This window comes from Spea bombifrons, chromosome 4 (genome assembly GCF_027358695.1).
Source record: "Spea bombifrons isolate aSpeBom1 chromosome 4, aSpeBom1.2.pri, whole genome shotgun sequence".
Taxonomy (NCBI): domain Eukaryota; kingdom Metazoa; phylum Chordata; class Amphibia; order Anura; family Pelobatidae; genus Spea; species Spea bombifrons.
The window spans coordinates 58,972,058-58,993,990 of NC_071090.1; the positions used below are offsets into that span (position 1 = coordinate 58,972,058).

At 38.9% G+C, this 21,933-nt stretch overlaps 1 protein-coding gene across 1 annotated transcript in view; it reads right to left on the bottom strand.

Moving 5' to 3' along the window:
• The window catches only part of TBC1D22A (TBC1 domain family member 22A), a 237,050-nt gene that overhangs the window by 133,471 nt on the left and 81,646 nt on the right, over window positions 1–21,933 (bottom strand). The window contains exon 8 of the mRNA XM_053463355.1: window positions 20,246–20,360. Within this exon, the coding sequence (XP_053319330.1) occupies window positions 20,246–20,360 (115 nt within the window). The remainder of the gene's footprint in view (window positions 1–20,245; window positions 20,361–21,933) is intronic.

A 21,933-nucleotide genomic window follows, 5' to 3' on the forward strand; every position in this document is an offset into this window, starting at 1 on the left:
CATTGTTATACACAGATACCTACACTATTTAGACAAAAGTTTTGGGACAGACCTCTTAATTATTTAATTATTGAAATAAGACCCGTTAATACAGGTGTATAAATTTATATATATAGCCATGTAGTCTGCATTTACAAACATTTGTCATACAAAAATGGGTCATTCTGAAGAGCTCAGAGAATTCAAGTGTGGTTCGGTGATAGGATGACACCCTTGCAATAAGTCACTTTGTGAAATGTCATCCCTGCTAGATATTCCACAGTCAGTGAAATAGTTTAGGAACAGCAGCAACTCAGCCATGAAGAGGAAGACCACATAAAATCACAGTGTGGGGTCACTTAGCACTGAGGCGCTAAAACTTTACAATTGGCACAATGCAATCAGACAGGTAACGTTCTTCTGGCATTCGCCAAATCCTGCCAAACAGAGAAGCGTGATTCCTCACTCCACTGACTGCACTTCCATTGCTCCAGAGTCCAGTGGGGGCATGCTTTACACCACTCGATCTGATGCTTGCCATTGTACTGCTCAGCCACAGAAACCCATCCCATGAAGCACCTGATGCATAGTTTTTGTGCAGATATTAACGGAACTCTTCAGCTATGGAATCAGCAGAGCATTAACAACTTTTACGCACCATGTGCCTCAGAACTCGTGACCCCTCTCTGTGACTTAATGTGGCTGAGATGCTGCTGTTCCTAAATGCTTCCACTTTCCAATAATGCCACTTACAGCTGACTATATATCTAGCAGGCATGAAATTCACAAACTGACTTAAAGCAAAATTGGCATCCTATCACAGTACAGTATTCACTAAGCTCTTCAGAACAAACCATTTTTTCACCGGCGATAATAGATCTGATTGAAACACCTGAATTCAATAATTAAGAGGTGTGCCTTTTCTTTATAATACATAAGCTGACAGGAACATCCACCACAGCATGCAAAAGAAATTGATCATATACACCGATCAGCCATAACATTAAGACCACTGGCAGGTGAAGTGAATAACACAGATAATGTTATTATTATGGCACTTGTCAGTGGGTGGGATATATTGGGGAGCAAGTGAACATTTCATCATCAAAGTTGATGTGTTAGAAACAGGATAAATGGGCAAGCATAAGGATCTGAGCGCCAAAAGGGCCAAATTGTGATGGCTAGACGGCCGGGTCAGAGCACCTCCAAAACTGCAGCTCTTGTGGGGTGTTCCTGGTCTGCAGTGGTGAGTACCTATCAAAATTGGTCCAAGAAAGGAAAAGCAGTGAACTGGTGACAGGGTCATGGGCGGGCAAAGCTTATTGATGCACATGGGGGGAGAAGGCTGGCCTGTATCGTCAAATCCAACAGACGACCTACTGTAGCTCAAATTGATGAAAAATGTAATGTTGGTTCTGATAGAAATGTGTCAGAACACACAGTGCATTACAGTTTGTTGTGTATAGGGATAAGTAGCCGCAGACCAGTCAGGGTGTCCATGTTTCCATGTTTTCCTTTACATCACGTGGATGGCTGGGTGCGTGTGTCGCTTACCTTGCAGTACACAACACCAGGATGCATCCATGAAGGCAACACTCAGCAATTTGCATGACTTGGCGGGTCAGGGCTGTTTTGGTGGCAAATAGGGGACCTACACAATATTAGGTGGTTATAATGTTATGGCTGACCAGTGTAATGGGATTGCATAGACTCTAAAGTACAGGTCAGCAAAATGAAAAAAAGTCACCAAATAAACTACTGTCTGTGTTCCCTGAAAAGTTAATAAATATCACTACAAGCTCCAAGACAGAATTATCAACCTTTATACCTACCTACAAGAAAAGATTATTCACATTAAAAGCTGTACTTTCAACCTGGAGTGATGCCTCAGCATAACATGCTCAAACGTTACATGCATTCAATCATTTCACAGCTGGCTGTGTGGTTCCCTTTACACAACAGCAGATTCCATGATACCATTACAATAGGGGGACACCGAAACTTAACAACATTATATTTGAAAATAAACACGCAATAAGAAATACTGACTCGTTCTTGCAGATAGATAGATAGACAGACAGACAGACAGACGTACAGTCTGGATAATGGCCTTTTATAGAATAAGGCGCATTAAGCTAAACTTGTCCACATTGAAGTTCAGTGTGTGTATCTTGTAGACTAGAACGAGTAAAACATAAAATAAATCACAGGTGAAATATCCTTTATTTGCCTAATAGTTCTTTGAGGATTCATACATTCTTGCTTTTACTGGACAATTCATAACAAATAATAGACTAGAGAGAAAATTTATTGATAAAATGACATCAAACTGCCACAGAACATGATCTATTACAAACATTACAGCTCTCTGTGGTTGAATGCACCAAGAATACCTGATAGCTCACTATGAAGCTTTAAAATACAAATGACACAAAAGGTTGAATTATTATAATATGAGTAACAAGGCTGCAGCTTTCACACGTATATATCAAGGCCACAAAACTTACATATTTACAGTTCATATTGGGTTACTTAAAGTAGCAACCCTGTGTATTTTTTAAAATATATAAATTATATTAAAGCATTTATGTAGCACAAAGTACATACTGTCATGTCTGTGCATCTTCTGCTGAGCAGCTGAGACTTGCTAGACAGAGAACATATAGCCTGAGCGGATAGCTTATTTTGTCCATCTGCCTTAGGGTAATCAGACGCATTTGGTCCTTCAGACAGCAAATTCAACCGGGGAATAGTGGGTCAATTTCTGCTGAATACAGCTTCTTTTACATCATGTTACACGTACTCAGTAAAAATATGTAGCAAAGATATGGAGAATGACTCAGCCACTGAAGGGCTCTCGCAATACTCTTGCACTACTTAGATGTTATAGGTACTACTCTTCCGATACAGATTAGCAGATTAATAAAGGCAATTCAGGAATACGCAAATCCCAATCAGTATAGCATAGTTTTTAAATGTTGAGAACGCTGATCAATCATCCTGATATTGGTCATCCTCTGGTCTCCATAACCAATTATGTGTAAGTGACTATGACACAGCAGACATGTGTTCTCAAAGTTCTGTGTGCTAAAACCCCATAAACCTTAAGGAGAACAATGACAATTATTCAAAAGTGTTCATGCAACCATTCCCAGTGGAATCTGCCTTCTTTATATAGAAAAGGTACTGCCACAAGACCATTTTCAGGACACATGAAAACGACACTATGTTTGCCAACATATCTGTGGAATAAACCCACAACAGCACAGAAAGTTTCAAACTAAAAGTTTAACAGACTTATACACAGCATATACAAAAGGTCGCGGTAAAGTTCATTTACATATTAATCTGTTAATTTGTCCCATGTAGATGGCCAATTAATTAGCTCCTTTCAGCAGAACGTAACCTACATTGACTTAACATTTAAAGGCAATTTGAAGTTAATACTACACCTTCACAATAAAATATTAATTAATGTTGAATGCATAAACCTTTAACAATGTGTGTGTGTGTATATATATATATATATATATATATATAATATATATATATATATATATATATATATATATATATATATATATCTATATATCTATATATATCTAAGCATCTCAATGTCTTTTGCCTTTGAAATTTTAATTGTTCAGCAAACAGAATATGAAAAATATGGTTATGTTATTTGCTTGACTTGTTTTAACCTACATTACAAATTAAGTTACGTGTTTCCATTTTTTCAAGTATTACTAGTTTGTTTGACGGCAACCTTATAACTAGTCGCTGTTCAGCAACATTTAATTGCTTTTAATATACTTATTTTTTATATCACCCATATACACATGCATTATTTTAAGAATAATTCAATATTTTAATTAAGTCAAATGAAGAGCTTTCATTTACAATAAAAACTTAAACTAATAAGATGAATCTAAAAAAAAAAATCACAAAGAAGTCAAATTAGAATGGATATTACATTAGCATATCATAATTACAAAACAACTCATTATGAATCAGCCACCAAGCTTTAATTCTTTTAGTAGACTATAAAAGTGTGTTCACAAAGTAAAAAGCAAAGAAAGAGAGATTGCTGTCAAGTCTAACACTTTATTATTATTAAACTTTTCTAATCATCAATCTGGTTAAATTGCCATCGAACATAGTTTCTAAACAACATGTTGTAGCGCAATAAAGCACTAGAGTCGTATACTTTTCTGCTAGATACCATCCAAATTTAAGATATTTTGTTCAGAGGCTTTCATTTCAGAATAATGCAAAAGTGCCAAAGCTGTTTTGATCAGTAATGGCTTATAACAGATATGCAAGTTAGAAATAAAGACATGAGTGAAATAATAACAACAACAATACCAATCAATAATATATAAATAAAATAGATGAATGATTACCCTTTTCCTTCACTTCCCTACCAGGTGACTCTGTTAGGGTGGTCTGGGAAATAGAATTGTATACGGAATCCCGTGTACTCTGTGGGGCTTCAGTAGGCATATAATTGGCTTCCATGGGATTTAGCTTTAGAAAGACAGCCATATTAATAACTAACCCTTTACTCTACAGAGTAAATACCAACTAGCTCAGAGTTTCCCTGGAGATACCGAAACGTTTGCTCTTACTATCTCGTACTTTCTCCTTGGTATTTCATCATTTACTGTATCTTCTTTCCATCTCTTGATAAAAGGTTGGTGATTAAAATTTGAATCTTGTTTGTACAGCCTCGAGATCTGTTTATACGCCACTACTGCATGATTATTCTAATTCATAACAGACTATTTTATTCACCACTGTTATTTTTTATGTAACACAATTTCAAAATTTTCACAAATGACATAAGTGAACCAAAAGGTATGTTAATACTTTAGTAACAAATGTAAGATTGTACTGCAGTGCAAATGGACAACAGAAACAATGTGCTCCTTAGAGGGCCAAACGCCCGTCTTGGTTTCTGGGCCTATGTGTGTGTTGTCTGGCAGGAATAAGCTGGTGGATAGTTAGAGTTGGTTAGTCTGGGCCAGCCAGGTATGGGCCAGAGAGGGCTTTTATTAATTTTCTTTTAGAGAATTTGTTTTGTTCAGCAGTAAACAAAATCACAGTCCACAAAAATCTTTCTGTTCCTGAGCCTTATTGCCCTAGAGGGCCGTGCTTTAAAGATCTGAAAAGTAACTTAGTTGCCCTCAGTTTAAAGAGGTTTGTCACGATACATATACAGACAGATCAGATAGATTAATAGATTATATGTCAAAGAGTGCATACAAATAACAGAGTGGCTTGGATAAAACAGAAATCACACAGATCTAGATATATGAGCATTTAATTATTGATATATATATATATATATATATATATATATATATATATACACACACATGATATATTAAGCGCTGTGTAGATTGTTGGCGCTATATAAATAAAAGATAATACTACATAATAATAAGATATATGATTACAACATATTTTAAAATGACTAATACACTAAGGTGAGGAAACGTTTCCCCCCAATTTTGAAGTTAAAATCTTTGAAAAGACAGAGATACATTTTCTAAACAAATTCAAAAGACTCATGTGGGGTGGAGGGAGGGTAGGCAGAGTAATTGTAATATAAATATTGAAACATGTTTCTCTCCTTAATTCTGTAGACAGTGTTTACTTTACATTAATTAAACAGCGCGGAATTGGATTCTAACAGTGCAAAAAAGGTCAGGGAAGAGACCCTACAATTAAATGAGATTATGCATCGCACAGTGGTTTCTGTTAAGCCTAGGTCTCTGCATTTTAATTTGTTTAGTAATTATATTTTTTATTATAATATAATGTGTTTATGCCTGTTACACCTGGCATTAAAGCATAGTTTGAACAATTGTTTTTGAATATCTTAAGTTTAATTAAACTAATAAATAAATTTGCAGCAATACTATTGCATAGGACTTTTGAGATAACTGATGGGAGCTCAACTTATGCTTCTACATTGTCAGAAAGAAATGTCAATCCTTATTCTGTCAGGATACTTTGCAACTGCATGGACGCTGGGCTTGTAACAATATTAAGCTTTTTTAGTCCATCTTGTTCTAAAATTTATACTCCCAGGTACAAAAGTCTAAATAAAACAGTCTAGTAAAAATGTGTTATAGATGTGCAAATCCAATAAAATGTGCTTCGAAACATGACATGCATCTCCTAACTTAATAAATCCAATAGTCTGAACTATTTTACTAGTTGTGGTTAAAACCAGATCATTTCTGAGAATAACTATAAATCCCAATGGTACTCAAAAAGAGGCCAGTTTCCTTTTTAGGATAAAGTAGCAGATCTGGACAAATTGACAATTGTACGCACATAACCTCATTCTTTGGGGTATAGCTTAGAACGGGAGGAACAAAACAGAACATGTACAGCATAAAACTCATTAGCTGCAATAGGACTATAAGGACTATAGGGTCCTTGTAAGGTCTCACTTAAATGATTCTAATACAATTTTAAGGAGTCCAGGTCTAGAGGACAAGCTAGACACAGTAGAACCTTCTTAGATTCAAGAAATCCTTAATATACACAACTTCATAAAAACACAACAGTAAACATATCGTTATATTCAAAATTGCCTAATTGGCACATTCAGAAAAAAATGTGGATTTTTTTAAAGTTTAAATTGAAACGTTTAACTTACACCTCAAAATGCTTCCCATGAAGCAAAAAAGCAGCACAATATAATTGTTCCATACATACATCTCGATTGCAAGTATACGTAGTAATTCAAACAGTTTTGGGTAACACAGCCATTGCTTTCATACAGAGGTCATCATTAAATATTCAGTATTCTTTGTATGCAGTAGCTGCAAAATGAAAATGCTGTTCCTTTTCATGGTTTAGAATACAGAGCCATAACAAAAAATAAAAAAGAAAGATTTCAGGTATAAGAAGGAGATATACAGATGAGGGATAAAGGTCAAGCCGACTACTTCAATAATTGCTTCTCTTCAGTTTATAAAAAGATGGGAGCTCAACTACCAAAAAAAGAACAGTAAGGCACTTCAGACATTTATAATGGCAAAGTAATTTTACTTACCATATATAGATGTTAGTCGTTAATGCAGAATTCATTCGATTGGCATGTTATACAAATCTATAACCCCGATATATGTTAAACGCCCTTCAGAGCAGTTTGGTGTCACCCCTTTTTCAACACATTGACATAGTGGCTAGTACTGCACAGGATACTATGTGTGCGTGCAGTAGACAGCTGCTGGGAAGTAAATAAGTAATGCTTGAAACAGTGAAACACTGTTTTAACAAGGGTACTGCCACAAAATAGTTTTATCCGCTTGCTATGAGACAATTAGAAACTAACAAATGGTTGAAACACCACAAAAAAAAAAAAAAAAACCCTGAAGTTAACTGCAGATAAGAACCATTCGCCCCATCTAGCTTGCCCATTATAGATTCAGGATAGCTTTCCCATGCGTATTTAAATTCCCATACTGTGTTAACCACCATGATTCCTACTGGCAGACTCATCCACTTATCTATCATAGTTTCCGTAAAATGAAAAGATTAATCTAACATGAGACTAACAAATCCTACACATGACACCTGTTTTAAAATACCCAGTTTTAAGTTAAAAAAAAATAATCTGGGTTTATTATATGTAAAAAAAACAGTGAACATTCAAAGGTGATTCACAATGAGGTTAAAATGCTTATGAAAGAACTAGCTGCTCTGACAAAGGTTAATACTAGGTAGGAGTAATTACCTAACTAAAAGCATCAAGCATGGGGAATTTACTCCAAAAAAAAAGTGCAAATGCCTTAAAAAATATAAAGATCCCGTAAGAGTACATTTCCGTTCCCACAATTACATTCATTGCAATTAGTTTTCCACACCTTAATAATTCTTTCATTTTGACACCTGCAGACATCCTTTGGCTTCAGTTCAACTCCATTTCATTCCTGCCATCATTATTCAAAATCTTATTTTCTTTTTAGGTCCCATGGCAGAAAACGTTTCCAACTTGCTGTTTTTAGTTAATGTTCCTTTCAACGAACTCCCAGTACACTCCCCAATCTAGTGTTAATCTTTACAAACAAATTAAGTTTGCTACTGTTAAAATCAGAGACAAAGTTACCGTAGACCAAACTTTTAATCTTCTTAATAATTCATTTAACCGTGAGGGGACCTTCATGTAATACGATTGTTAGATACACATATATTGCGCTATACTACATCCAATAACAGCATTCATTAATGTGCTAGGAACAGCAAGTCCAACAATTTTAAACTCTTCCTAAATTAACTTTTCTCAAGTGGACATACAGACGCTCTACAAACCATCCCTATTTATCATGAAATCGGCAGACCCCCCCTTTTTTTACTCTATCTGTTACAATCCAGTTTTGGTCCACAAAACGCTACTGAGACAGGTCTCACTAAAATAGTCAATGATGTCACAACAAAAAGTCATCTCTCAATACTCTCTACAACCTCTTTGCAACCTTCCACTGCTCACCCTTCAATTCTTACGTCATCGTTGACACAGCTCTCTCCTAGCTTAAATTCTACCCTATCTTTAGTGTCTGCTTCTCTGGCACTTGTTCATCTGCTCTACTGTTCTCTCACTCACCAAATCCTCCCACCTTCACCTGTGAAATACTTAAATTTATCCTTTCATGGCACAAGACACTAATAAAATACTGATTCATTCCTTTCAACATCCAAGAAGAATCACCCCGCTCAGTTTCTGCATAAAACACATACGCTCCAAAACAAATAATTCCATTTTTTTTTTTTTTTTTTTTTTTTTAGATAAGATGTATTTGTTGCATTGATGCTATTATCTTCACAAGCTCCTCAGCAATACCGAATGTGCCAAACAACTTTCAGATAGTAGACAAAAATATGTATTTAAATGCATGCCATCCGTCAGTCTTTGTGTTTTTTAACTCTTTTATATAGCACATTTTACAGTTCTATATACTAAACAAACATGTTATAGTATTTGTCAATGAAAAAAAATATAATTATGTGAATACCATGGAGGAGGGTATCATGTCCTCAGGGCCTGCAGAATTACTCCTCCACATTAAGGGAGTGCTCCACAGTTGTAACGTACGGGTCAGAAAAAGGATCCCAGGAGAGAACTTTATTTGGTTCTGACGCTGGCCTCAGTGAAATTCTATACAACATATCCCCAAAATAATAATAATGGTGACATTCCCCCATAACACACACACACTGCATCATAGACTTCAGTTTTAGGGTATTTGGTCAGATGCAGATTTCCAAATCAACATATTACAATTATATGCTAATAGTTTATAGTGTTTGCTTTTTTTGTTTTGTTTATTTTTGGTGATGTTTTACCTTTTTTATTAATTTTTCAGTTTAATGCAGAAAGGGGGATGGAGGGCTTCTAGCACAAAGTAGGTAATTTAATTCACTAAAATCTACATTTATTGCATGAAAAATTCTATCGACCAATAAAATGCAGCATTAGATACTTATTGAATGTTATTGGGGCAAATCAAGGTAACTTCAAGTATTGATTGCAAATAAACAAAAGCTTAAAGTAAATCTGTTAAACATGGAAAAAATATACAAATGGTGTTTTAATAAAAAGCCACCGCTACCAAATTCATAAGATATTCAATCTCCAAATTTCAATGAAAATTACATATTGTACACATTACACAAACATTGAGTAAATAAGTAAAAAAAAATAGTGGGAATGGCTTTTCTGTTACTAAATACAAGGAAAAACAAAAAAAGCTCCCAAGCTCAAATTAAATGCAAACAAGGGAAGTAACTAGAAGTGCTTTATAAGACTCTAATTTATCAACATGATAACTGCGCTAGCTTGCTTTCCCTCCCTGTCATTCAAAGCTTAATTTTACCACTCAGATAATTGGAATGTGTTAAGGAAGAATGGCATCACTGAGAGTCATCTAATAGTAAAATTCTATCATTATTGATTCTCTAAGTCCCTAAAGACGAGGTACATTTGCTTCCTTTGCTTGCATTACACTAATTATGACTCCTGTAGCACTTCAGTCTTCCTTTGCTGCATGCTAAAATATATTCTAGATTCCCCATTACCGTTATTGGAATGTCTCCTACTTAGCAAAGATTTATATGTTCAATGAAAAAGATTTTAAAGTCACAGAGGGCCGAGTTTATGCAAAACACTAAGCCTTCCGTTTCACAGTTTACTTACTTGCTTCTCAACTTTGTGCCAAACTATTTGAATTTCATTGGTAAATGAAAACTTAATGCATATTTGTCAAAAAAAAAAAAAAAGACATTGTAAATAACGGTTCTAGACATTTTACAAAACCTCATCTTCAACATGATATATAGAAGAGCATTTATTCAATTTAAATAAAAGCCCTTACCAGAAGAAACCAAATGAAGCAATGTTTTTGGAGATATGGTATTCTGGAGGCATTCAAGGTAAGCTTCTAAATAAAACCACTTGTATGACATTATTTTATATGGTGTTTGTGGTAAAATAATTTGTAAAGTATAATACAGAACGATCATTTTAGGTTAAGGCACTCATATTGCAATGTGGCCGCTGCCATCAATATTGATTTAGAACTCAATCCACACACATACGCATCAACAAAACAGGTAGACATAAATACTGCACATTTCAGTAAGGTAATTAGGTACAAGTTGTTTGTTGAATATAATTTCATGTAATGTTATCGGCATTACGGTTATACTCTGTGAAAGATCTGGACACATAAAGTTTTATATAACAAATGTTTTATATGAAATTGTGTCTTTCCAGATATCCTTACAAGCTTTGGAGTCCCCAAACCGACCATAGAATCTCTGAATCATTGCTTTGTGGTGCCGAATGTTAATGGATTGACTGCGAACTTTTAGTGTAATCTAAGTGTAGAATGATAATGACAGCAGGCGCCTACTTCTTATTATGTGCACTGTGAAGCAGCCGATCACTGGCGAAATGCGTTGTTCATGTAAAGTGTGAGGGTTCTATTAAAAGCAGTACACAGAGAAACTCACAGGGAGGAAACCAGCCTACAGATAACAGAGGTCGAGCGGAAAAAGAAGACCTGCAGTAGAAGTTACCTTCCTATCAACAATGGACTCTACACACAAGTTAAATGGGACACAGAAAACAGATGGACAGTGTCACGCATAGCATAGTCCTAAGGGTCACAAAGGGGTTAAATAACCATTCTCCAAACCAACCATTCTAGAAGTCAATAGGAGTGCTTGCCAAGAATGCTCATGAGGTAGGGATGGAGGCAAGTCTGTCACTTGCAAGGCAAATGCTAGGGGTGTGAGGAAAAGGGGCAAATGCATTTGGGGGGATTCTGCAGAAGGAACAGCCCTAAAAGGGACAACACAGCTATCACGTGAATTAAAGTGCATAGGACAGTGAATTCTTTGTAGTATGGCAGAGTTTTCGGCAGGCATTCCTACGAAGCAATCAGTGCGCTAAAGAGAACAATGTATTTTCCTCTGAGATAGGGCTAAAAAGTATGTGCGCTAGGCTGGAGCCTTACTTCGCATGACTAACTGCACTGCTTAATCTATCGTTGAATCATATTGACTTAAGGAGAAGTAAACTACCAAGTGCTGCACAAGGACGATAACACAGCAATATTCCAACAAACAACACTGTGTTACTTACAGCTTCATTTCAAAGTTAATGGTAATCTAGAACGTAGCGACTGAAGCCATTTAATTTGTTATTTGAAATGCAGAGCATTCGTGAGATCGTGTGTCAAAATGAAACAATAATTAAGTGAACGCTGAAATCTATTCAGTTCATAAGCTAAAAATCATGCCCAGTTTCAAAGCAAATACATTAAGCAGCAGACCATATGCCCGGTGACAAACAAACCAATCCCAAATTAAAAATTAGCAGATGCTTGCAAGATTGCCAGATAAAAGTTCTGCCATTACAATAATAAAATATTTAAAGGGACATGATAGCCCCCAGACCTCAGTTAAATGTTTGCGTGCTGTGATAATTTTTTGCAAGTCGTACATTATATTTTTATGCATAATGCATACTAACCTTCCAACCTTTCTTTTTTTTGGAATATCTGCAGCCTTTGCATCTACCTCTTGGAGGCTTTGTATTCTCAGTACTAGCCCAATAAAAGAATAAGCAGCCACTGAAATCCAAGCAGCCAATAACATGCTGCTGTAAAGTGTACCTGAAGGCAAGCTTTAATATATATATATATATATATATATATATATATATATATATATATATATATATATATATATATATGTATGTATGTATGTATTTGCCAGAATATAGGCCACACTCCCCCCCACACACACTCTTTAAGTCTTTAAAGTGGGGGTGCAGCCTATAATCGTAATTCATTTCGCCCGGGACATGAAGTTCCGGGCGAATGTTTTTTTTTACTTTTTAATTTAGCTATGCTAAATGCAAATAAGGCCAATAATTATCACCTTTTGCCTCTATATCCACTAAAGTTGATAATTGTTGACCTTATTTGCATGCGCCTACCCAGAATCCCGTGTGGTCGTGGCAGCCCCATGAGATTTCTGAGGGGAAAAACAAGCCTTCTGGCTTGTCTGGTGTCTGTAGATGAGTGTTTAATAATGCTTCTACTACCCCCTTAATTTTAGCGGTAGGGGTTTCCATCACCTTTACCCACCATAACTTATGTAATGGTTCGTCTTTAACAAAATGCATGGAAAATGTGAAGGTATAAAATGTGCGCAGTGTGGTGTATCATGTAATGCAGCACTAGGGAATGGCGAGCATAATGTATATTCTGATTGTGTCAGTACCAAGTATCTGTTCCCCACTGTAGCCCAGTGGTGGGAGTTTACTAAAGTAAAGCTGCGCTCTTTCTTTCAGGCTAAAGGAAGACTCCAGGCGTGTGAGAGGAAGAGGAAATTCAGACGGCTGCAACGCAAGCTGCAGTCCCTGTTGGACCTCCAACAGTGCGGATGGGACGTGGAGGAGGAGCTGGAGGAGACCAAGGAGGGCCTGAAAAGGCACTTTGAGGAGGAATCCAAGCAAATTGTCTTCCGTTCCAAGGTGGAGAACCTGGAGAAGGGTGAGAAATGTAACTCTTTCTTTTTCAGGAAGCTCCACTCCGCCCACACGCCCCTGAAGGAAATGAGAGACAGCGAAGGTGTGGTACGACAGGGGAAGGAGGAGGTCCAGAAAGTGGTTGTCGACTACTACCGAGATCTATACTCCCCCAAAGACACAGACCCGGAGGCTGCCGAACGGTTCCTGTCAGGTATCACTAACACCATTGATCCCGCAGGTCGTGCAGCCATGGACGCCCCCTTGACGCTGGAGGAGCTGCACTCTGCCGCCAAATCCTTCAGGAAGGGCAGGACACCGGGCAGTGACGGTCTCCCAGCCAAGTTGTACACAACGTTGTGGGACCTCATCGGCCCGGACCTCCTCGACCTGTACGAGGAGATGGTGGTGGAGGGCAGGATGCCCCCCACGCTGAGAGAGGGAATGATCACGATCCTGTATAAGCGGAAGGGGGAGAGATGCGACCTGAAAAATTGGCGTCCCATCTCTCTCCTGAACGTGGACTACAAGATCCTCGCCAAGGTGCTAGCCACCAGGTTGAAGAAAGTCATCGGGCAGATCGTCCACCCCGACCAGACCTGCGGCATCCCAGGGCGCTGGATCGCGGACAGCCTGGCCCTCATCAGGGACAAGATCTACTACATCAAGGACCGCAACGTCCGTGCCGCTCTGGTCACCCTAGACCAAGAGAAGGCATTTGATCGACTGTCTCATGGTTTTATGGGTCAGGTACTGCGGAGGTTTGGGCTGGGGGAGATGTTCTGCTCTTACGCTAACCTGATGTACCTTGATATCCGCAGCTCGGTGCTGGTGAACGGCTGGAAGACTGACCCCTTCCCTGTCCTCTCTGGGGTCAGACAAGGCTGCCCTCTCTCACCTCTTCTTTTTGTCTGTTGTATAGAGCTCTTCGCCGAGTGCATCAGACGGAATCCAGAGATCAGAGGGATCACCGCGCCGGGCAGAGACAAGAAAGAGATAAAGTGCTCGCTCTACATGGACGACGTGACCATCTTCTGCGCGGATCGCCGGTCGGTGAGAGCGCTCGTCCAGACGTGCGAGGACTTCAGCCGAGCTTCAGGCGCAAAGGTCAACTGCGGGAAGTCGGAGACCATGCTGTTCGGGCAGTGGGACCTAACTTCTGAGCCGATCCCGTTTCCCGTCAAAACCGACTTCCTAAAGATCCTGGGAGTCTGGTTCGGCAGAGACGGCGCGGCCCTGAAAAGCTGGGAGGAGAGACTCAACAAGGTAAAGCAGAAATTTGGGCTGTGGAGCCTCAGAGACCTTACCATCGAAGGGAAAGTGCTGGTGCTGCGCAACGAGATTCTTCCCGTGCTGCAGTACGTGGCTCAGGCGTGGCCCCTGCTGGTCACCATTCACCGAGCCATCAACCGAGCGGTTTTCCACTTCATCTGGGGCAACAAAAGGGACAGAGTAAAGCGCGCAGTGATGTATAAGGAACCCGGCAAGGGAGGCAAAGGAGTGCCTGACATCCCTACCATGCTGAGGACCTTCTTTGTGTGCAACTGCGTGCGCAGGACTCTCAGAGACGTAGTGAAAGGCTCTGCGGGAAACTCCATGTCTCGCTTCTTCCTGCTGCCCCTGTGGAGGCAGCTCAAGTGGGAAAAGTGGGACAGCTCCATCCCTTACAATTGGACCATGCCCTGGTTCTACTCGGACGTGGGCAAATTTGTAAGGGAGCACCAACTGGAGGGAGTTAAACCAGACTTTTGGTTACCCCGTGTGATCCACAAGCTCATCAGAGCCAAAGACACTATCGAGAACATCCCAGGGCTCCCTGACGCCACAGCCAAGACTGTCTGGGCTAACGTGTCGTAGAGCAGGCTAACCAACAGGCACAAAGACATTGCATGGATGGCCATTCAGGGAGGCCTCCCCCTAAGGACATTTCTGCATGCCAGGGGGCTGTGCAGATATAGACACTGCCCACAGTGCATTGTGGAAGAGGAGACTTCCCTCCACTTGTTCTGGCAGTGCCCGTTTGCACAGGCCTTGTTCAGAGCCCTGGAGCTGGATCTCAAGGACTCTATCGAGAGAAAGTCCTACCATTTGGTACTTTACGGACTTTTTCCAGGAACACACACGGAGAGCGCCATTGAGGATGCTTGGCGCCTCATGTGCTGCGTAAAGGACGCTCTATGGTTTACCAGGAACCGCCTGGTGCTGAGGAGGGAGCAGGTCACAGTCCGTGACTGCCGCAGGCTTATCCACAGCCTGCTGAGAGACTACTCTCTCAAGGACAGTCTATAGGCTGAAGACTAGCCCCATTCTCCTCGGCCCCCTTTCCCCCACTTTTCCCCAGGTTATGTTCCACTAAAGTGCTAACCATATGTGCCACGTCTGGGAATGTAATTGTACACTGCTTCTACTGAGCCTTCCGTAATCTGAAGTCGTACTGTAACGTGTATTGCCCTGCGCTGCGTCGCAGTACTGCTTATCGTCTATCTGTACCAATATTGCTGATCTATGTATTCCTGCTAAAACAGGTTGATGCCTGTTTTATTATAATCAGTTTTGTATAATAAACTTAAATACAAAAAAAAAAAAACTAGGGAATGGCGAGCTGCAATTGGCAAACTGCTGCTATTGTAAACATGCAGGTGGCAACAGCTCCCACCCAGCAAACAGGGTGAATTAAGACTAGGCTGGCTTTGTCAGAGGAGAAATATGTCCATAAAACTGGCTCCTAGAGTATTGGCAAGTCAATGCATCATAGCCCTTCACTCACTGGTAGAAGGAGCAGAACAAACATGCCTGACACTTCATTAGATCATTGGTTGTGTGGGGAAAGTGTAAGACATAGGATTTTGGTAATACACTGCTTTTAAAACTGTTTTTTTTTTGTTTTTTTTATTCAATTTCATCGTTACCTTGAATATAAAATGAATATAATTGTTACCTTGTAGGCAACATTAACAAACGTGATCTCTGGATGTAAAGGAGATATAGCTGCGTTTATGTGCATTTCGACAGAGAGTACAATTACCCAATGCTTTCACAGTAGTGTGGAAGCAGAAGCACGGCGCGTTATAGCGGCAGCAGCTGCTTTTCTAACACTGATCATGGGGCTAAAGGAGACAAGTGTTTGCAGTCAGTAGATTTGTAACATTTGTACATTCCATGATGCTGTTTGGCTAACGCATTTGTGTTGATTAAAGGTTTTACACAGTCATAAGTGAATGCCTCACATTGGATAAACTGCAGCTAGTAAAACCAACTTGATAGAAACTGTGATCATGTTACAATTTAAAATATGTCATCCAAAATTAGGATGCAGCGCAACTACCGAGTAACAGTAACTGCATGGAATAGGTTGGTTTTATTTTTAATGTCTTGCTTTTAGGGGAATGATTAACCCTCTTGTCCACTATGCCTTCTGGAACTACAGGAGAATACATTGGTTAAAAAAAAATTACGATAATTTTCTACAGCATCATACTGTGTGAATATTTTCTTCTGCCTAGAAAAACTCATTCGACATTTGGTTTACCAAATATTTATTTAAAAGGACAGTCTAGTCCCCAAAGTTCGATATTTATCATTAATACATATTAAGAACATTTCATTTGGCTGCTCCCACTGATTTCAACAATTCGTTCCAGTAAAGGCAGCCAGGAGGAGGAAAATGAGAGTTTAGTAATCAAATTGTGTATGCCCCAACTTGCATACACTTTAATGCATTGAACGCTACAAGCAATGGACATGAAACTAGGGTTTGAGAGCTCAATTAATGGAATATCATGGCTCTATCATGGAGAAATGTGGAAAAATGAAGAACTATGTTTCTTGGCGTTTGAAGAGCATGGGTTTGTTAAGAAACCGACGTAGCATACATGTGATTTCATTTATAGCACAACACACATCGGACATTAAAACTTCAAGCTACGGCATAAGAACTAAAACACCAAAAAGGGTTTTTTCTCTGCAAATTTTCCAACTAAAATAACTCTTCCATTACAAGCAAGGCAAGTTTAGTTTACCCAGGGCTTGAAAACAGTTTTAGCATTGCATCAACCACCAATGTGCATAGAGATACACACAAGCCAGATCATGCTTAACAATGGATTAAGGTATGTTACTGGAGTCCATCACATGCATTACAAAGTTTTACACACTTTGGTCCAGTATTGTTAACCAAGTGTATTATCAGAACAGTTGGCGCTCTAACAATGTATAAAAACAGATTCAAACTTGTACTAAGTCTGAATGCATCAATCAGAAGAAATACTGCATGGTATGACGATAAGATCCCTTTACAAACTTTGCTTTAGAGTCCCTTTTGATGAATAGAACCCCAATGTGTACATTGTATATTTGCTGCATATAAAGCTGTGTCACACTAAAGGTGGAGGTTTTGGGGTAGTTAACTTGTATGACCTCACGGTGAACCATTACAACAAAGTTACACTGATTAATTTAATTCTCCATTTAACTGTTGAGATATGATTCCATAAGACATTTTGTATAACAAACACAGATCACTTGGCTTTCTGGAATAATGTAAACAACTAACAAAATGGCTGCCAAAAATAGAGGGGGGGGAGAGAAACAAAGAAAATAACAGAACCAATTAGGTTATCTGAAAAGAAACATATACCTACCACTCAAAGTAGAACTGAAAAAATATGCCAGTTCTTATTATTGAACTTATTTGTTTCAGGTTTTGGTAACATATATGAAAATTTGCAGCATTATCAGGTATGTTAAAGAGATGCTGTAAAAGCATTGAAAATTAAAGGCAATTCATTGGAATCTGACATTCAACCTCCAAAAGGAACCTACTGCCACGTCAATTTGTCCATTTAATGCAAACAGTTGGATCCTAGCACATTAACAGTTTGGAAAAGAAAGAGATAAAATGTTATCGCAACATGTTTCAGAACCTCAAAAGCATCTGACAGTAATATTAGCACAAAGCTCTCAGTGTACTCCATCTCACCAAGCAGCGAGTTCTGGGAATCGGAAACATATAAAAATAGATTTTATGTCACAGTTTCATCTTTTCCACATCTCACTTGGTGACTCATAATTTCCTTCTGTTGAGAAATGTTTATCAAAACATGGCATATTGTTATTAGGATAATTTTTAAGCCAAAAATTAATGGGGTTTACGAAGAGTGTGCTTATTTCCGCAAACCCATCTTGGATTTTACATAATATCAGTGTAGCGCAAAGCAACGGCTGCAAACACGGCACAGCCATATTTTGCACAAATAGATACAATGCCGTTTGACTGGAATAAACGTGGAACCCTGTCACTAGCGGAGTAAATGAATGTGCAGTCTTCTTGCTTGTACACATGCATTCACCTAGGGGCTGTGCTTTGTTAAAATCAGTAAGCTATGACAGGTCAGGTAAACAAGCAATGCTTCGTAATTGATTTGCTTAGGAATCATGGCGTCTTTAATACATGAAGAATTACTTTACAGTTGCCAAGCCTACTATGAACTACATTTTGTATAACTACAAGCAATGGTTAAGTGTGTTGGTTGCCAGGAGTACTGAGTACAGCATTGTACTATTAAGGGGAAATATTATAAATATATCAATATGGATAATCCAGCTACAGCTACTCAACAGTTATTAAATTGGGTAGGTTAAAAAAAAACCATGTACAATTAAAACAGCTACAATAATCACGTCCCTCCTTCTTACAGATGTAGAGGTTACTAAAGATTGGATGGAACAAGATGGTTTAGATCCACATGCTAACTATGCTGATTAAAAACCACATGAAAAGGGACAAATCTCCCTGTTAATAAATAGCAAGGTTAATGTCTACCCAGAAAGAGAATGCCAACATTAAACAGTGTACAGAAAGCCCTCTTGTACTTGCAAAGAAGATAAATACGTATTTGCGTTCACCTATGATCTTGACACAGATGCTACTGCATTAACAGTCACTTGGGTCCCACAATGCAAGTTGCTGGCAAAGTAGTTAAGACAAACTTATTTACCACATTAATTAAATGGTCTATTTAACATGGAATATCAATTCTCTAATCACATCTCAGCTGAACTTCTTATTTCAATTAACAACTCTAAAGTCTTCCAACAGAGATCCAACTGCTCTAGGATCATTAAGAACATTTTCATTATCTGTCAAATGAGGGAGTAAAAGGAAAAAGCGGCAAGCACTCTCAGGAGTAGGCCTCTACCCTACTTAAGAGATGATTAGGGAGTAAGCAGCAGTATTTCTCATTAGTTGCTAAGCGATGAACAGACCTCCAATGAAACACGAATTTGAAACAAGAAAAAAAGGCATTTTCATGCTAATCCCAACTCAAGGGCAGTTTGCCCTCTCCTAGAAACACTACATGTGAGGTTGTGATGCCAAGGTATATACACTGTCAGAGCATGGGCAACAAAACTCTTGCCTTGGAAACTACAGGTGGTTAGCAACACTAGGGATGTCCCCTGATTTAAAGATCCTTTGTTCTGATCTGATCTCATAACCTTGCTGTCAAGGCAGGGTCCCAGAGTATGTTAAACTAGAAACTGGACGGGTAATTAAAAAGGTTACTAGATTTTAAGTAATTATATAGGGGAAGCAACTTGGTCAGTTATTGGCTTCATATTTTAAGGACCAATTAAGCTTATGACATGTTGTCTAATACACCGCCATTATATGCTTTCTAAAATGTTAATAGGTAAGCAGGTGGGGAAATGGGGGGAATGAAGGAGTGACAAATGTAAGTTTAGTGGGTTTTATGGTGCATTCTTGACCTTGACAGGTGTAGGTTAAATCTCACAACGGTTCTTCCTCCAAGGAGTGTGCAAATTGCTTTTACAAAGCATTTACAGTGGTGAACGAATACCAGATGGCAGCAAACCACCACTGAGGCCGCATAAATGCTATACCATCAAAGCACAACTACAGAAACAAACATCCCTCTGCAAAAGGGTGCAGAAGAAAGCTCATATAATGTATCAAGGCTTTCATTACTAATATACAAAAAAATGACAGTTACAAATATGAAGGAAAATGTGTTTGCAATTTCCATTTTTTTAACGTTATACTTTATTAACAAGATCACTATTAAAATTAACAGTTTGGAAAATGTGCATAGGAAGTATTACAATGTCTGCAATACGCCAGTCCTATAATGGCAGATACGCTTAAACTGCAGACATAAAAGCAAAGGCCGTAGTCATGAATTCCGCTCAACTTACCCGCATAGTCACTGATGAACACCACAAAGAAAGGCGTGACAAGGTCGTTAATGCCTTGGACATATCCGCTGGCTGGATGGCGAATGGCCCATATAAATAAAATCCTTTCAAATATCTGGAAAAACACAACAATAACATAGCATGACTATAATATTTATACAATATGAATTGTTAGACTGGGATAGAATGTGTAAGTGAGAGACATACCAATAGCACACACGGCCACTTATTTATAACGTAGAAATATTTATGTACATGTCTTGCTGATCGAAAGATATGTGCGACACAATGTTTTTATTGGTAAGTCTTATTTATATTATATGACCAGAAGTATGTGGATACCCCTTATTAGTGATGTTTCAGCCACACTCTTTGGTAAGAGGTGGAAAAAAATCAAACACATAGGAAGCCATCTCCTTAGACAAACATTGGCAGTAGCATAGGTAATACTAAAGAGCAAAAGAGTGAAATGCATGCCCTGTTAGATCTGCCCCGGTCCACTGTAAATAAATGCTATTATTGCAAAGTGGAAGCATGAAGTGAGGGAGTTGCAGCTCAGCTACAAAGCGGGGCTGCCAGGTGCTGAGTGCTAAGGTGCTGCCTCTGGAACTAACATCAGCACAAGCATTGTGCATCAAGAGCTTCATGAAATGGGTTGCACACAAGCCAAAGATGACTACAAGCAATTTTAAGCGATGGCTAAAGTGATGTAAAGCGGTGTGCCGCTGGACTATGGCACAGTAGAAACATGTTCTCTAGAGTGATGAATCATGCTTCTCTGGAAATCTGGAAGTCGGATGCATGAATTTGCATAGTACCTAGTGTAAAGTTTAGTGGAGAAGGTTTAATGGTCCGGGGCTGTTCTTCACGGATTGGGCTAGGGGTCTTAGATCCAACAAAGGGTAATGTTAACGCTACAGCATAAAAAGATTGTATGCGTCCAACTTTGTGGCACCAGTTTCGGGAAGGCCCTTTCATAATCCAGCATGATTGTGACCCTGGGCACAAAACGAGGTCCATAAAGACATGGTTTGGCAGGTTTTGTATGGAGGAACTTGAGTGGCCTTCTCAGAGACCTGGTCTTAATCCCACAGAAAACCTTTGGGATGAATTGTGAGCCACGCCTTTGTGTCTTTTTTTGGCTGAATAGGCCCAAATTCCTACAGACACACTCGAAAGTCTGGGGGCTCCATATTAAGGTCCATGGTTTCGAAATGGGATGTCCTGCAAGCTCATATAGGTCTGATGGTCAGCTATCTTTATACTTTTGGTCATATAGTTTATCTTGTGTCAGAACTACCCAACTAGTAGCCCTACAACTAACTCCTCTATGACACTCAGCTCATAACTTAAACACGAGTGATACAGCTACATGAACACCACAGCAGTTGACGGTCTGGAGCATTTTTATTACATTGATCCAAGTGACTAGGTGAAGCATGTTCTTGAATAGCCAAAGCATATGCTACAACGATCATTGCTACTTCTGATCCATCTTCATTTGCCTCGACGTTTAAAAAGTGGTGTTCTAAGTATGTTACCACCTGACAGAGAATCATACCCTGAAGACCAGCAATGTGGAACAATCATCATGCGGCACTATAGGAAGTTCCTGCTTATAGGACCCCTTTCAGCAAAGTGCTTTTTATGCATTTGGCCCAACATCTACACACTACTTGCAATGTAAA